The sequence below is a fragment of the Ascidia mentula genome, chromosome 4 (genome assembly GCF_947561715.1).
Source record: "Ascidia mentula chromosome 4, kaAscMent1.1, whole genome shotgun sequence".
NCBI lineage: Eukaryota > Metazoa > Chordata > Ascidiacea > Phlebobranchia > Ascidiidae > Ascidia > Ascidia mentula.
This window is the reverse complement of record NC_138569.1, coordinates 9,213,319-9,230,664: the sequence shown is the minus strand read 5'-3', so window position 1 is coordinate 9,230,664 and position 17,346 is coordinate 9,213,319. Positions and strand designations below refer to the sequence as shown.

The window sequence follows — 17,346 nt, the reverse complement described above, 5'->3', positions numbered from 1 at the left end:
TACGCATCTGTCTGCATCTCAGCCTAGTGCATTGGCGAACGGACAATTTAGAGGCAAATAGCCAGCAGAGCAGTCGACCTTTTTAATTGAGACCCATCGGCCCAAGATCATCGAGACAAATTGTAATTTCACGTGTAAATCCTAAACGTAGATTATGTTTGGGACAAGACCACTACTTTTTGGCCAAACCTTTTGGTCCATTGTTGTTTGTTATTATACAATACAGTTTGTTCCAATTTGATGTTGCTTGTTCAAGTAGCATCAGTGATAGAAGTGGAACGATAAACAACCTTAAATAAAAATGCGCTGTTTTATTCTGACATAGGGTTGAGGGTTTAAGTTAGGAATCCCACAAATCAGTCCTCGGTAAAATGATATACTTGTGAAAATGGGTGTAAAAATATCAATCAAACATCTGGTTCAAAATTAACGAATAAAAACCAAACCAGTTTAAAAAGCCAAAAATGAGGGACGCCCAGTCACAAATAGGGAGCAAATTAAAAATATGGACGGTATAATGGCAACCCCTGGATATTGACGAAGTTCGTATGTAAAACTACAGTACATGACATTTTTCAAGCAAAGGAACCCGGACAAGATACTGTTGCACAACAACAACTTATAATTTGTAAGTATACATTAACTTCAATTGGCCAAACGTGTTTAAAGTTATGTTTGCTCCATCCTTTCTCTTCATTGGCGCTTTCCTCCTCTTGCTGAAAGTCACGCCACGCAGAATAAGCCAATCACAAGGTGATGCATTCCAATATCATAGTTCCAATTGTTACGAAACAACCAGCTAAGTTGACTTGATGATTTAAAAAAATATTTGCATTATTTCACATTGCTTAGTGGATGTTTTGGAAAGGGGTCGTATGAATACCTCAAGTTTTGCTACATTTTGTTTGTACATGGTAAACTTTTGTGACAGTGAATATAGGGGCGTTCAGAAATAACGCATTCAGCGCATATCATTTTGTTGTTTAGTTAAAAATTCTTCCTATTTTCCAAGAAAACTGATATAACAAAGCATCAGCTACTAAGTCTGCAATATCTACTGCTGAATATTTACACTGAAGAAAAGGGTCCAAGTACGCATTAACAGACGAAGATCAACTCGGCATTTCATAAGAATTGATCCAGGCTACACATCATGGGAAGAAGAACGCCACCTGTTCACTACAGCACAGGGATCTGCGGAAAGCAGACCTGTTACCTCCGTGCTAAAGGTTCACAACTTCCCTCCGTGTTGTTGGTGACCGATAGCAACGGGAGGAACATTGTCTGCCCCCAGGTAGTATCGTCTCGCAGTGAGCATTTTGCTTTAAATGCGATTTCCATTCCAGGGGGGAAAATCGGACACGGCGCTGAGGAGATTGTGTACGGGAATAGATTCGAGCCAGTCGATGTGATCATCCTGGCTCTTGGCACCAACGACGTGGCTTCCCGTCGCGCTGATCACCACCACAACAGCATCGGGGCCGAGTATCAACAGTTGATTGAGGTTTGTCAACAGAAGTACCCGCAATGTCAGGTTGGTAGAAAGAATACTGTAATTGGCCTCTGCAGCATTACAATTTGTGGATTTTTCATTTTCAACAGATTGTTGTAGCTGGTATTCTACCGCAAACAGGCTTCCATCTACGTTGCGTTTATTGCGTCAACCAGGTACTTCAAAACCTCGCTGTGGAAAATGGATTGACCTTCCTTGATTTTAATATTACTGACGACCGGGAGAACTGGAGCGACAACCTTCATCTCTCGGACGTCGGGCTGCGCCATTATATGGACAGCCTGGAAGCTCATGTCCATACCATTTTTGCTGTTTCCGATGCCAAAGGTTTGAAAATGATAAATGAGTATATTCAGGATTGACCTTACCGTGCTTAATGCTGGAATTTGTGCTATCCTGTTTAGGCCTAAATATATACATAATTAATCAATGCAAAATTAAAACGACATGCAACAAAATGCAAATTGCATGCAGTTTATGTTATCCTCTATGATGGTTTCATTAGGATTCCGTTAATTGCAGAACCTTCAACATCAACATCCACTACTGCTACTACAAAGGAAAAAAAAAGCGGTTTCGCACCATCGAATGTTTTGGATGTGTCACCAACTGTTATTTCCATGCCACAAAAAGACAACGTACAACCACGGCGGGCCCCAATCTACATGCCAAAGAGGAAGGGCTGCCACCCAAGTCCACGGCGGGCCCCAAGCTACATGCCAGAGATGTACGGGTGCCACCCAAGTCCACCCCGGGCCCCAAGGTACATGCCAGAGATAAAGAGGTGCCACCCAAGTCCACGGCGGGCCCCAAGCTACATGCCAGAGATGTACGGGTGCCACCCAAGTCCACGCCGGACCCCAAGCTACATGCCAGAGATGTACGGGTGCCACCCAAGTCCACCCCGGGCCCCAAGGTACATGCCAGAGATAAAGAGGTGCCACCCAAGTCCACGCCGGGCCTCAAGCAACATGCCAGAGATAAAGGGGTGCCACCCAAGTCCACGCCGGGCCCCAAGCTACATGCCAGAGATATACGGTTGCCACCCAAGTTCACGCCGGGCCCCAATCTACATGCCAGAGATGAAGGGGTGCCACCCAAGTCCACCCCCGGCCCCAAGCTACATGCCAGAGATGTACGGGTGCCACCCAAGTCCACCCCGGGCCCCAAGGTACATGCCAGAGATAAAGAGGTGCCACCCAAGTCCACGCCGGGCCTCAAGCAACATGCCAGAGATAAAGGGGTGCCACCCAAGTCCACGCCGGGCCCCAAGCTACATGCCAGAGATATACGGTTGCCACCCAAGTTCACGCCGGGCCCCAATCTACATGCCAGAGATGAAGGGGTGCCACCCAAGTCCACCCCCGGCCCCAAGCTACATGCCAAAGATAAAGGGGTGCCACCCAAGTCCACCCCGGGCCCCAAGGTACATGCCAGAGATAAAGAGGTGCCACCCAAGTCCACGCCGGGCCTCAAGCAACATGCCAGAGATAAAGGGGTGCCACCCAAGTCCACACCGAGCCACAAACTACCACGGAAACGCGTTCCTTGTTTGAGCCACAAAAAAGGTGATGTAGAAGTTTTTGGTGGTAATTACAATTCAAGTCAGTCATTTTTTTATCATGGTTTGGCCAGCGCGTTTGGGCTGCTCACGAGTTTGTGGCTAGTATTACGGTTTTGCAAACTTGTGTTTCGCTGTCTTATATTGCTGGCTTTGTTTTATGCATTTTTTTTGTATTTTTTGGTTTGTTCCTCTGGATTGCTGCAGGTTTTGGATTGTTTGAAATTGTTTTTGAACCACCTGTTGGCCTTGTTTCCTATAAATTGCGCCAAACCGACAGCCATTGACAGAAAACGTTTGTTTCGTCGGTCTAGTTTTTTCAACATTCTGCGCTATCCTGCTCGTTTGGTAATGACAGGCGGTGGACATTTTGCTACGTCAGGAGACAAGATTAACGCTGTTGCCCAGTATTTTGTTACACATAACCTCAACCACTTTGATGTCAAAACAGGAAAGGAGTTTTTGCAAAGCAACACTTTTTGGCAAGATAAGCATATAACGCAACGCCTAATACTTCTTTTAAAGTTTTGCAAATTAAATCGGACAAAAATAGATTCGATTGTTATAAATCACTCCGGTACTAACAAAAATGGCAACAATACGCAGTCAAAGTTGCTTTGCCCAAACTTCATTTCCAAATTGGCAAAATGCTTTAAGAACTACCCTAATACGACAAACTTACCGTCAGTTGTTGCAAGAACAATGCTAACACACATGAAAAAGAAATTTACCAAACAAAATTACTTCAAAATGAACCAGGTTTGGGTAAAAAGCGACAAATTTAGGAGAATGGTTCAAAACCAATGCAAGCTTGCTCTTGACAATAACTGTGAATCGTCAAAGGAACTGTCAGTTTGTTTTCAACCATGTCAATCATCTAATGTAATTAAGTTGTACTGCGTTTGTAATACTCCGTATGATGGCAGGTTGATGGTCGAGTGCGAAACTTGTAGCAAATGGTTTCACCCGAGCTGTGTTTTTGATCCTCTATGTGTTGCCGCGACTTTGTCAGCTAATGAATGGAATCGGTCTCATTTGGTTTGTCCTGGTGCTGGAACGTTTTTAAACCCGCGTTTTGAGCACAAATCGACCATTGACAAAACAACTGAGTGCATTGCAGACGAAAATCAAACTGGAAATACAGACGCGCTAGTTGGGACCAATTCGCATGTGGGTAGCACTATTTCTGGCAGTGACGATGACGTGTCGACTGTTTTTTACGGAAGCAACAATAGCTTAAATGACACTGTAGCTAACAGCCCAAATTCTTTTAGTTCGGATGACGAGAAATCAACAATTTTGTATGCTTCGCCCATTTATGCTCCTGTTGAAACATTTGGTAAGGAACAAAAGCACAATGAACTGTTTGACAGTAAATCTCGTACGCCTGTTTGCGCTACCGTTCGTGATGAGGATTGTATTGTTTTTGAGGGCGAGAATGTTGTTGTTGTTGATGATGATAATGATGATGATGATGATGATGATGATGATGATGATGATGATAATGTAATTTTCGATGTGAGTGAAATTGGTGCAGACATTCGTTCCAAATTTAGGCGTTCCGTTGAAGTTGATGTTAGTGGTGTATTTATGATTTCAGTTCAGAAATGGGAAAACATGATAAAAAATAGAACGGCCAATCATTTTGGAAACAACTTGTATGTGGATTTAACAGTTAAAAATGTGCATCAAATTTATAATGGTTGCGTGCCAAACGTCTTAAACAATTATTTACGAAGTGAAGAAAGTGTTGCGAACATTACACGGAATGATGATTGCTATAGAGAGGGATGGGTGAACCTGTATTGTGCGCATAGGAAGTGTAAGAATTGCAAGTGTGAAGTTGTTTTTGTGGTGACGTTTTGGTCGTTTGTTGACAAAGTTGAGGGGCGCGTTAAAGTGTCTGGTAACCGAAGCCATTGTCCTGGCTGCAAAAAATGTAGGCGGGTAACAGGAGTAATGAGGAAGAAGCTTTGCAAATCATTAGAAAATAAAACCGCTGTTAAACGATTTCGGAAAATTTACAACGAATTATTACCAGAAGAACGCTGGCTTGGGGCTCACACTTTTTTGCCATCGCAATCTGTTTTAAACAATATCAAAAGTGAACGTAAAAAAATTAGTAACTTTTGGTTTATTAATTTAAATGAAATCCGTCTGGAAATGCTAAAGAAAGGAGAACATTATATTCGAACAATAGCCATTCATCCCCCAGAAGTTGCATTGTATTGTAATAGTCAGATCAAAATATTTAATCATTTATGCTGTCGGGACATTGTCTATTTTGATGCCACGGGAAGTGTCCTCCGACGTATTGATAGGTATTCAGATTTTCAAATTTACACTTTGCTTGTCAGAAATCCAAAACAGGGTGGTGCTCCACTTCCTGTGGCAACTTTTTTGACAACGCACCATGATTCAAGTACGATTAGTCATTTTTTGGAAAAATTTATGTTTGATTGCTTAAAATTGTGTAGCGTGGCAAAAAAGCCCAGCCTGCTCATCATTGATGGCTCCATGGCAATGTGGAATGCAGTTTTGAAGGCATATTGTCAAGAATTGCGCTTAGACTTTTACAATCGTTGTTATCGTATTGTAACTGGTATTCCTAATGAGAAAGATTTGAGCAAGACTGTATTGCACAATTGCTACAGCCATGCAATGAGGGCTGCCAAAATTTTTTGTCATAAACATAGCAAAAGTAAGAAAATTGTTGAAACATATCTGTATTGGAATAACATAATGTTTTCTTGTGACACATTGGCTGGACTAGATAAAGTAATGGAAAGTTTTTTTATTCTAACTAATTGTGAAGCTTCTTCCTCAATTGTTGAATTTCATTTTAATCATATCAAAGAAAGGATTACTCAAACTCAAACTGACCATGACATTGATGGTGACAATGCCATAGACAGAACTGATTATTTTTTTACTGCAAAAGCAACAGATAGATTACAGGAAAAACGCTCACCATTTTATCAAAGATATAAGCAAAAGCTTGATGATTTTTTTATCTCTGATATTTATAAGCAACATATTGACCCAGAAATTTCAAAGAACATTTATCACAACCCTGATTTTTGTACAAAAGTTTTGGAGGTAATTGTTTCAAGAATATGTTCAACTTCCAAATTAATGCTGGGAGATTTGTCCCGACATGTTAACGGTGACACAACGAGTAATGCACAAGCACAAATGTATCATCCACAGAAAGTCCATTGTAATGCATTAAAAAATAAGGATCACCAAACAATAATGCGCGACAATCACACTCAAGGTATAATAGAAGAACATTTTCGTGATTTAAAGACTAACATTTTAGATGGCAAGCGAATGTCAAAAATTGATGACTTTGTTGTTAAATATTACACTTCTCTAAAGATTTTGATTAAGATATTCTGTGATACATTTATGCAATTTAAAACATTTCGGGACAAATCTTGTAGTTCGAATATCTCAAATTTACAACGAAATGGGGCCCATGTTTTTGAATCGAAGTTTAAAAAACGTAAGAACAATCCTAGTAGCTATTATTCATCCAGTACTGCTTCAAAACGAATTAAGTACAAAAATGAAACAGTTCAACATTTGTACAATAACAACATGAAACCTTCTCCCTTTGCCTCACCATATATTTTCTGCCCCCCTGAAGAAGTAGTTCACCGGATTTGTAAACCCATAGCTGATAAAATATGGACCCACGAGCAGTTAAACAAAACTTCAATATTTGAAACTGCTTTGATTATGCATTGTCACCAGTCATTGTCATGGTTGGATTTGTGTTCACTCTGTTTGAAACCATGCAATAAAACTTACATCGCTTTGACAGAAAATGCTGCTAAGTCACATTCGGACTCCACTTTAGGTTGGCTAACTGATAAGGTAGTTGATGTTTACATAGCCAGAACAGTTACATTGTGTAATGCTGTATCGCCTGAAACATTTGCATGTTTGTCAACTGCTTTGACTATGGAAGTGTTAAGTGGTAAATGTTTTAAGAATGCGCCTAAGGCTTTCGCTAGTATTTTTTGTGATGATAAAACAATGTGTGAAAATGTTTTCATTCCTGTTTTGTTTAAGAGTCACTTCGTTGTCTTGTGGTTTAACAAATCTGGTAATAAACTGGTATTATACAACTCATTCTTGAGGTTTGATGAAGAATTGACAGCATTGATCAAGCATAACCTAATTCCCACTTTGCAAATGTTTACTGGCCATGCAGTCATGTTTGAAAATGGTTCAATTGTGAAACAATGTGATGATGCTAGTTGTGGTCTGTGTGTTTGTTACGCAGTGGATTGTATTGCATGTAAGATCTTAAAAGTGCAAATTTCACCTTTTAATGCTTTGATGTTTCGAATGTGGATGGTGTTTAGTTTAGTGTGTAATTCACATAGTTGTGAGGAAGCAATTTACAGGTGTGGTTTAAAGAGTTTTGAATTTGTTTTTATTGGACTTCCAAATAAATATAACAATTGTTGGTTAAACTCTGTTGTACAGGGTATTAGATGTCTTTGCGAAGAAGTCCCTATGAGTTTGGAATGCAAAGGTGGTGTTGCTGGTAGACTAGCTTTCATGATTAGTGAAGTTGCATGTGGCAGATTAGACAGGGTCATGTATCTTCAATTAATTAAAGATATATGCAAGCACCTACACTGGGTTTTGAATGAGCAACAAGATCCCAATGAGTTCATTTTTGTTTTTGACTTAGGTACTGTTTTTCAGAAGTGTGGGTTAGATGTCACATTTCAATTGGTCACAATAAAAAAATGTCACTCCTGCAGTAAAATTGAAAGATTTGTCAGAAACCAATCAGCACTCACTTTGCCTATGTTTGAAAATATGTTGGATGGTTGTTTTCTTAGTAGTTATTGTAAAACTGAATTTAATACTACTTCAGTCAGTCTTTGCCAAGCTTGTAAATCTAAAGGTAAAATGGCTTTTGAAATGACATTTGAAAAGATGTCTCAAGTTGTTTGCATAGTTTTAAATAGAAACATTGGTGGTAAAAAATGTATGAAGAAAGTAATCCCAGACAAAACCTTGACTTTTCAGTCCCCTTCCCATAAATTTATGCTTAAGTTGGTTTCTGTAATTGTTCATGTTGGGTCAAATGTTAATTGTGGACATTATGTTACTTATAAGTTAATTGATGAGGAATGGGTGCTTGAATTTAATGATGAAGTGGTTAGGTGTGTGCCTTTAGGAGTAGTGAATGAGGCTCTGTATACTGGTGGATGTATAATTTATTACCGTGTTGTAGAGGAATTTGTTAAAATGCCAATTAAAGTGATCCCCAGAAAGCGTCGCCACTGCAACTTGGATGCAGTCAAAACATGTGAAAAACTGATTTTAAAAGATGTCAAGTTAACCCAGCATATTGATGGCAAGTTAATTGATAGTGCAACCCCAGCGATGTTAAGTAATAATGTAAATTTTACTTACCAACAAATACTCAAAACATTATCTATAATAATGCGCCAAACTGTTTGTGAAGCAAATCTATTTCCAGAATTTTACAGGGTTCATTTGTTTTTCAGTGACCAGAGAAAAAAACTAATTGAGTTCAACTCTTTATTATCATTAACCAACACGAACCTAACAAATCTTGATTTTGAAAACCTTATTCGATTTCTAAATTATTCCATTTGTCAACATCAGTGGCGACAGCGCTTTGTTGGGGATCAACTTTTTCGTGAATCTTTTGTTGGTAAAGTTATAAAACCTGAATTTGTTGTCTATGGAAGTAGTTTGCAGAAAAAACTTGAGAGTAACTTGCTGAATGTTGATACGTATTTATCACAAGTTTTGTATATAGAAGGTATAACTTTGTTAGTGATGTTTACAGAAAAACTGTCATATAACAAGGCATCATTATCTTTAGGTTTTATTGCCACATATTTAAGTAAACATTAAAATGGTATCATTGTGTTTTGTAATTGTTCGTACAAAAAATGTGCCAAGGTAACTTGTTAAAAAATAAAGGAAAAATATTTTTCAATAATTTTAAAATCATCATTGATATTACCACCTTATCTCTGCATTTATAGAATATTTCTAGCTTTTGCCCTTGTATGCATAGTACAATTATACTGAACAAGGGTGACTGACAATAATATTGCCAGAAATGTTATATTTCCTTATTTCAAGAGTAGTTTTCTGCTGGGGTATATTTATTTTTTCAGATTCATAAAACTACAGCAATGCTTTATCCTGTCACCAGAAGCGACCACCTATGGCACAGAAGTTTTTCATGCCATCTTTGATCCAAATATGACAAATTTGGCAGTTTTTTAAAGTCTGTGTTGATCAATTAAAACTGCCAGAAAAAAAAACCTGCATGCTTGTTTTATTGTGCCACTATCAAAACTGTCATTGGAGTTTTCTCGAATTTTTTACATCAAACATTGTGATTAACTTTTACCAATCATGCATGCATTAATATCATGCATAAATTTGTGTTTTACATACTTTCATATACATCGTGTAATTTTGTTCATTTCATTTCAAACTTCTTTTTTATTATACTTGTGTTAACTTAATGGTCATTTTTACACATTCAAAAAATCGGGAAATTTTTTAAATGCTTATCAGCCAATAAAATGGTCATGCAGGTCTAATTAGTGTTCCACCATATGGTGAGGGGAAGCCGATTTTTACCTTCCAAATTGTGAAGCTTCGGATTTGCAAAGATTTTCGTGTCATTAACCAAAAAACGGTAAAAAGACTCGTGTTTGAGGTCATTCTGATGGAATACGTGATATCTCTACCAATTTTTATTACTTTCACGCTGTTCAGCACGCAATTCTTGACAGATACAGAGATTTAAAAAAAATTCTAGGGAGCGGAAAGTGGTTTGGCACTTGATTGAAAGTGACGTCACCGGCAAAGACGAAAAACGTTATAAGGCCCTGTTTGAGGTCATTCTGATGGAATACGTGATATCTCTACAAATTTTTATTACTTTCACGCTGTTCAGCACGCAATTCTTGACAGATACAGAGATTTAAAAAAAATTCTAGGGAGCGGAAAGTGGTTTGGCACTTGATTGAAAGTGACGTCACCGGTAAAGACGAAAAACGTTAAAAGGCCCTGTTTGAGGTTATTCTGATGGAATACGTGATATCTCTACCGATTTTTATTACTTTCACGCTGTTCAGCACGCAATTCTTGACAGATACTGAGATTTAAAAAAAATTCTAGGGAGCGGAAAGTGGTTTGGCACTTGATTGAAAGTGACGTCACCGGTAAAGCGAAAATCGGAAAAAGGCCCGTGTTTGAGGTCATTCTGATGGAATACGTGATATCTCTACCGATTTTTATTACTTTCACGCTGTTCAGCACGCAATTCTTGACAGATACTGAGATTTAAAAAAAATTCTAGGGAGCGGAAAGTGGTTTGGCACTTGATTGAAAGTGACGTCACCGGTAAAGCGAAAATCGGAAAAAGGCCCGTGTTTGAGGTCATTCTGATGGAATACGTGATATCTCTACCGATTTTTATTACTTTCACGCTGTTCAGCACGCAATTATTGACAAATACTGAGATTTAAAAAAATTCTAGGAAGCGGAAAGTGGTTTCGCACTTGATTGAAAGTGACGTCACCGGTAAAGCGCAAAACGTTAAAAGGCCCTGTTTGAAGGTCATTCTGATGGAATACGTGATATCTCTACCAATTTTCATTACTTTCACGCTGTTCAGCACGCAATTCTTGACAGATACAGAGATTTAAAAAAAATTCTAGGGAGCGGAAAGTGGTTTGGCACTTGATTGAAAGTGACGTCACCGGCAAAGACGAAAAACGTTAAAAGGCCCTGTTTGAGGTCATTCTGATAGAATACGTGATATCTCTACCAATTTTTATTACTTTCCCGCTGTTCAGCACGCAATTCTTGACAGATACTGAGATTTAAAAAAAATTCTAGGAAGCGGAAAGTGGTTTGGCACTTGATTGAAAGTGACGTCACCGGTAAAGCGCAAAACGTTAAAAGGCCCTGTTTGAAGGTCATTCTGATGGAATACGTGATATCTCTACCAATTTTTATTACTTTCACGCTGTTCAGCACGCAATTCTTGACAGATACAGAGATTTAAAAAAATTTCTAGGGAGCGGAAAGTGGTTTGGCACTTGATTGAAAGTGACTTCACCGGTAAAGACGAAAAACGTTAAAAGGCCCTGTTTGAAGGTCATTCTGATGGAATACGTGATATCTCTACCAATTTTTATTACTTTCCCGCTGTTCAGCACGCAATTCTTGACAGATACAGAGATTTAAAAAAAATTCTAGGGAGCGGAAAGTGGTTTGGCACTTGATTGAAAGTGACGTCACCGGCAAAGACGAAAAACGTTAAAAGGCCCGTGTTTGAGGTCATTCTGATGGAATACGTGATATCTCTACCAATTTTTATTACTTTCACGCTGTTCAGCACGCAATTATTGACAAATACTGAGATTTAAAAAAAATTCTAGGAAGCGGAAAGTGGTTTCGCACTTGATTGAAAGTGACGTCACCGGTAAAGCGCAAAACGTTAAAAGGCCCTGTTTGAGGTCATTCTGATGGAATACGTGATATCTCTACCAATTTTTATTACTTTCACGCTGTTCAGCACGCAATTCTTGACAAATACTGAGATTTAAAAAAAATTCTAGGGAACGGAAAGTGGTTTGGCACTTGATTGAAAGTGACGTCACCGGTAAAAAAATAAATAGTAATAAAGGTCCGTGTTTGAGTTCATTCTGATGAAAGACTTAGATTTATGTGGTAATAATTATGCGAAATAATTGTCAAATGAATTATTTTTCAATTTTGTAACATTTTCTGTTATACACCCAGTAGAAACTCAGTTGTGGAAGTTAAACCTTGTTGTGAAACGCTGCTCATTGAAGCGGAACGTTTTTGGTACAAATTTAATTTAGGATTCTGCCAGAATGACAATAGTGCATTTATGTATAAATGGGTTTTTAGACGAGACGAGGGACCGGTAACGTTCAAATATAGGGGAAACCCCAAACAAAGATTTTGCAAAAACAATTCAAAACATTTTGCAAATCTAAAACTCTTCTAACCACGAAGGAGACATCACACAAAGTTTAAAATAGGTACAGACAAGACAATAAGAAGGGCCTTGGAACAAACACACAAAAACAGTCTGTGCGACTCACTACTCTATACTCCTCATTAACCTCATTAAACAATGACCGAATTTCGTTTGAGACGTATTAAGTTGATAATGGATGAATTGTAACAAATCGGGCAAAAGCTGAACAAACTTAATGTTCGTACCCATTTTTAGATTAATCGGCTCGGACCAGTTCTTTATCTATAGACCACGAAACATCAAAGAGACGAACAGCGGATCGACAAACCTGTTTTCCAGTCTACGCACATAACTCTGCCGTTACCGGTCGGATTTCCATAGTTATATAAATATACACATAATGCGAAAACTAGAGTTGGTGGACTATAACTTTTCTCATACGTCGACAGGAAAGACAAATTCTAGCATTGTCGAACATTAATCATAATTAACCGTCAGAAAAAAAATAAGTCTTTCACTTTCAACTTTTGCAACAGCTCAACAGAAAAGACAATCATATTGAAAGGTCGCATGAGCGACGACCCGACATCAAGCTTCTGACACCATGTTGGCAGCAGCTCCCGACAACGATGGTCTGTTCTTGAAGCGAAGCTCGGTCTGAAACAAAACCGAGATCTGGGACCAAACGCCGTGACCAGAGAGATCACATTGTGATCTGTTAGACCGAAAATCATGATCTGTGAGATCGAAAATCATGATCTGTTTATTTGTGGAAAGAGTCGCAAATATATAAGGATACACCAAAGACGAGACAGAAACAAGGATATAATTGCTGCGAATACGCGACAAAAGAGACGTATAGAAGAAGTAGCACAAGTTGAAAGACGTAGCGCAAGCGAGATAACTATAGCGAAGGCGCCAGAAAGACTGGTGTAAATGTAAAACATTATGACAAGCCGAATTCTCTACACTATAATTGGCTCGTAGGCTACTAAACGAATAGACGTTTCAATTCGGTGTTGCTAAAAATGTATATTGGGCCTAAACGTAGGCCTATACGGTACGCGTTTCAGTCCGCCGTTTCCGGTCCTGACCTGTATCGTGATGCGACCGTCTATTTTGAGTTGGATTGTGAAGACTGTTTTCTTTTAAATACTTTGACTTTTAAGTGCTAAATAAACAGTTGTTTTAATGCGTCGAGTCCCGCTGGTCATGGCCAGTTCGCAAGAGGTTATCAGGCTATCATTTGCTTTTTTTAAAACATCAATTTTAACAAAATTCAGCTACGTTATACTACCGTTTCTTTGAATTGTACATCAGCGAAAACCGGTTATTTACATGGCGTTTCGATAGTCATGACTTGTTCGCAAAGAGGTTGACAGGTTATTACTTGAAAGCAGATAATATTTCCTTCTTTATTTCGTCCAACAGCGAATTGTTTCCAGCGTTTAAAACCACTTTTAAAAATCAGATTCTTTTGTGAGGTCGTGCAAGAACATTGACGTCACTGAAACATGGGTGTTTGGGTGTTTTTTAAAGGTCAGTTTTTAATCATATAAAACATGTCACACACGTTTTGTCGAATATTTGTAGCATGTTTCGGTATCAATCAAGACATTCTTTTATCTGTGGAATAGCGACACTAATTTACAGACAAATTATTTGAGGCAACGCAGGCTTTGGTTTAATGTGACAGGTTTATTGGAAAAAAAATATATTTCGCAAAACAAAATCGCTTGCATAAGTTATCTGGAACAGAAGTTCTGGGTTTACTTGTACCCTTCACGATGAAGTTCTTAATTGACCAAATGTTTGCAGACATGCACAATATTGTTTGATTGGCCTACAGACATACAGCAGCCTACAACATGCAAGGTTTTTAATTGTTTTGTCGTTATTTTAACGTGTATTCTAAACTTATGTAAGTACAAGAATCCTGTAATCGAAATGAGCTTGGCCATTCTCATGCGTTAGTTACCAGATACGACATTTTTACTATTCGACACACACGACAATTTTTCTCAAGATGTTCGACACGCAATAAAATATCGACGTCCTGGTTGTGTTGCTGTTGTCGGCTGTGTTGCTGTAATTGTTTGTTGTGTTGCTGTTGTCGGCTGTGTTGCTGTAATTGTTTCTGGCGTTGTTGTGTCTGCCTAATTGAAAAAGATTGGCTGCGTTGACCACGTTCCTTTGCCAGTACACGATATGTTCTCGAGTCCTACGAGTTCACCAACCGAACACGAGAAGGTGATCACCTCCCAAAGATCGTAGTAGACTTTAGGGTTGAGGTTAACGATCCCTGGATTCAGAGGAACGAAACAACCGGTGGAAAAGTACTTCGAGCTACAACAGAAAGTCAAAAGAAATAGATTTTTACAAATCACGATAACAATAAACACAGTTTTTCAAAATAAACGAATTGTGATGCTAAATCGCCCTGGCAGGTAACCTCTGTGCGTCCTTGTGTATCATGAAGTGGACAGTAGTAGTTTCCTGTCGAAACCAAAGACACAGACATCAAAGCAAGCAGGATTCCTGAAATTATGGTTTTACAAAATATTTGATCTCAACCTTTAACGTTACCGCCTTCATACTTTATAACACTAAGACAGGGGGAATGCATGTGTTCTTGTTGAAAACCTTTCATCATTATTAAAGATTTTTCGGCGTTAATGGCATTCCAAACTTAGTGTTTATCGTTTATTTCGTGTTTACCGTTTCTATTTGCATAAATTCAAGTTCTTGTAAAATTTATCTGTAAAAACTCTTCCACCTTCTCTTCCACATAAAAATTCTTCACAAATAAGTAAACAAACCTGTTGCCATGTTACTAATTTTAGGCCTTTTCTCTTCAATCAACTTTCAACATGCAACTACACTTACACGGAGTGCTAACTGGAATGAATAACAAGGTAGCAGATCAATGTGCATAAGATTTATTAATAAGATCCGGATAAATACGTTTGAACACAAAACACACATAAGATCGCAAGATTTGACTGTTTTTTGTTGGTTGTAATTCAAAACACAAAAGTTCTGCCAATGTCAGTTTTTTGCCACTACACAGAACATCACAATCTAGTTGAAATTGAAATTGGTGATTATTTCAATGATTTCTGTGTCAGTGAAACCAGCAACAGAACCTAGGAACCGGTCACATGACATCATGCCTATACCGCAGGCAACTTGAGAGAGGTCTGTAAAAAAATTCAACATAATCTTTTACGTGGAGGTCTCAGACCAGGCTGTATGCACAGGGCGACGTATCAATATGATACATTTGTTCCTAACCTAAGGATAGCTAGAGCTCAGTACAATTAAGACTTAAAGGTAGGTTGGTCTTTTGTGGTGTCAATTTTGCGATTGTTACGTCACTGTGAGCCATTATAATTTGTAAGTTGGCCTTCGAAGATGGCGGCCATTATCAGGATGATTACAAATCGTTTCGATTTCTACTCAATTGTGTTTGTTGACCTTCTTGGCCCTTAAGTCGATTTGCAAAATGATATTTAGCCTTCGAGACCATTGCAATGAAGCGCTTCATGACATTTTCTCCCTGGTTTGGAAAAAACAAGACCCAAGGATTTAAAAAAAGAGTTAATATTGTTTATGCAGATTGGAGTTATTACTGCTTGTGATCTCTGCGGAATTCAACTTACAATCGCTGTTGGTGGCGAATCTGCTATCTGTGGAAGGTACCAAAGTCATGGTAAAGAATTCAGCGTTCCATGATGGTCTTTGCATATCAGTCGTCTGATAGGCAATCACTTAACAAAGGAAAAAAAGTAAAATAGTCAATAATAAGTAGCATTAGGTCAACAATGTAATGAAATTGTGCTTTCAGAAATACAAAATTAATTTACAACAACGACACTGTTTTTTTAGGAACCTTAGTTTTGGGAAAATGACGTTGCTTACTTCTAAAAAGACCACTAAGTATGGAAACATCTTCAGCTATGAGGAGAATCACATTCACGTCACTATTAGTTGTACCAAGAGCATAGTGGTATGTGACGGCACAGTTCAACATCATCGGAAGGTTAAAGGTTTGACATTGATATTGCGCCGCGGCAACCTGAGCATGGAGTTTACGTTAAATCAAAAACCCTATTTCACGAACACTTGGCAATGCCACCGCAATATCCTGTAACCCAAATTTTATGAACAATGTACAATATGTCGTAACGAATTTACAAAGCAGTGTATTGGAAACAAACTAAAATCACCAAAAAAAGTTCAACCTGTTTGTGTTGCAAACAACTATAATTAAAATGTAAAAGCCTACAGCAGATGCGTAGTCCATCATTCCGAATTCTAACTCAATATAAACCGGGCCAAGAATGGCATTCGTGGGGCAACCTCCTGAATGTTGGTGAATGGCGTATTGAGAATTTGCAGCTGAAGAAAGCCAATCTCCGAGGCTGTTTCAAAACAAGGATGAAAAACACTCAAAAGGATAATATAATATATTGTTGCAATTTAGTTTGGTTTTGCAACTGAACAAATGTTGATACAACGCAAATTATATTCATTGTACTGTCCTGCAATCCGCATTAGAAAAATCAACTAGGTTTAAAATGTTCTAATATTTTATTAGGTAACCTTTTGTATGTAATATACCTAGAGGCCAAGTCCAGTTCGCGAAAGAAGTTGGGAAAATTGATTTCATTCACAACTCCACCCTGTGAGAAAGGCGCTCTTAGAGAAAATTCTTGCTCCTTATCTTTACAATCGTCCACGTTCGCGTTTCCGTCAAATATGTACAGGAATTTAGCTAAAAAGAAAATGTGGTTTCAATTTTCGTTGGTAAAAGGCTGAAAAATGTACACAGAACATTTGACTTTCAGCCAATAAGTGTGTAGTTATCTTAAACAAACAGTGACGTTATATATAAGGATAACATATTGAGACGCAAGAAAAACTACAATAAATCAATTTTGACACAGACATATGTTTTGCTCTATATATACCACTTCACACTGACCAGACATACAGCTGACCAGCGTGACAGTTTGATGTTCCCACGTGCCCGCAGCCGTGCACGTGCTAGAGTCTTCTGTACCGTATTTCAAGAAGCCATTGTTGCAGTTGTATGTGACAGTAGCATTGACCTTGAAATCGGGGTCGTTTGTGACTGTGTAGTCTCCGTTTGTTAAACCCGGTGGTGTCCCACACCCTGAAAAATGGATGGGAAATTAGCATGGCAACAGATCAAGGAAAAAACATATC

At 38.5% G+C, this 17,346-nt stretch overlaps 1 protein-coding gene across 1 annotated transcript; it reads left to right on the top strand.

Moving 5' to 3' along the window:
* Positions 1 to 4,709: 4,709 nt before the first annotated feature.
* Positions 4,710 to 9,688, top strand: LOC145897596 (uncharacterized). Its single transcript, XM_082985950.1, has 2 exons — positions 4,710 to 5,496; positions 6,904 to 9,688. Exons 1-2 carry the CDS (start codon positions 5,034 to 5,036, stop codon positions 8,988 to 8,990), a joined length of 2,550 nt encoding a protein of 849 aa, XP_082842076.1. The 5' UTR covers positions 4,710 to 5,033; the 3' UTR covers positions 8,991 to 9,688.
* The last annotated feature ends 7,658 nt before the right edge of the window (positions 9,689 to 17,346 follow it).

Excerpts from the sequence above, each read along its gene's own strand:
- LOC145897596 (XM_082985950.1), top strand. The coding sequence starts at position 5,034 with ATGAGGAAGAAGCTTTGCAAATCATTAGAAAATAAAACCGCTGTTAAA. Across the intron at positions 5,497-6,903 it reads GACAACGCACCATGATTCAA|AAAATGCTGCTAAGTCACAT; the intron begins GTACGATTAGTC and ends TCGCTTTGACAG.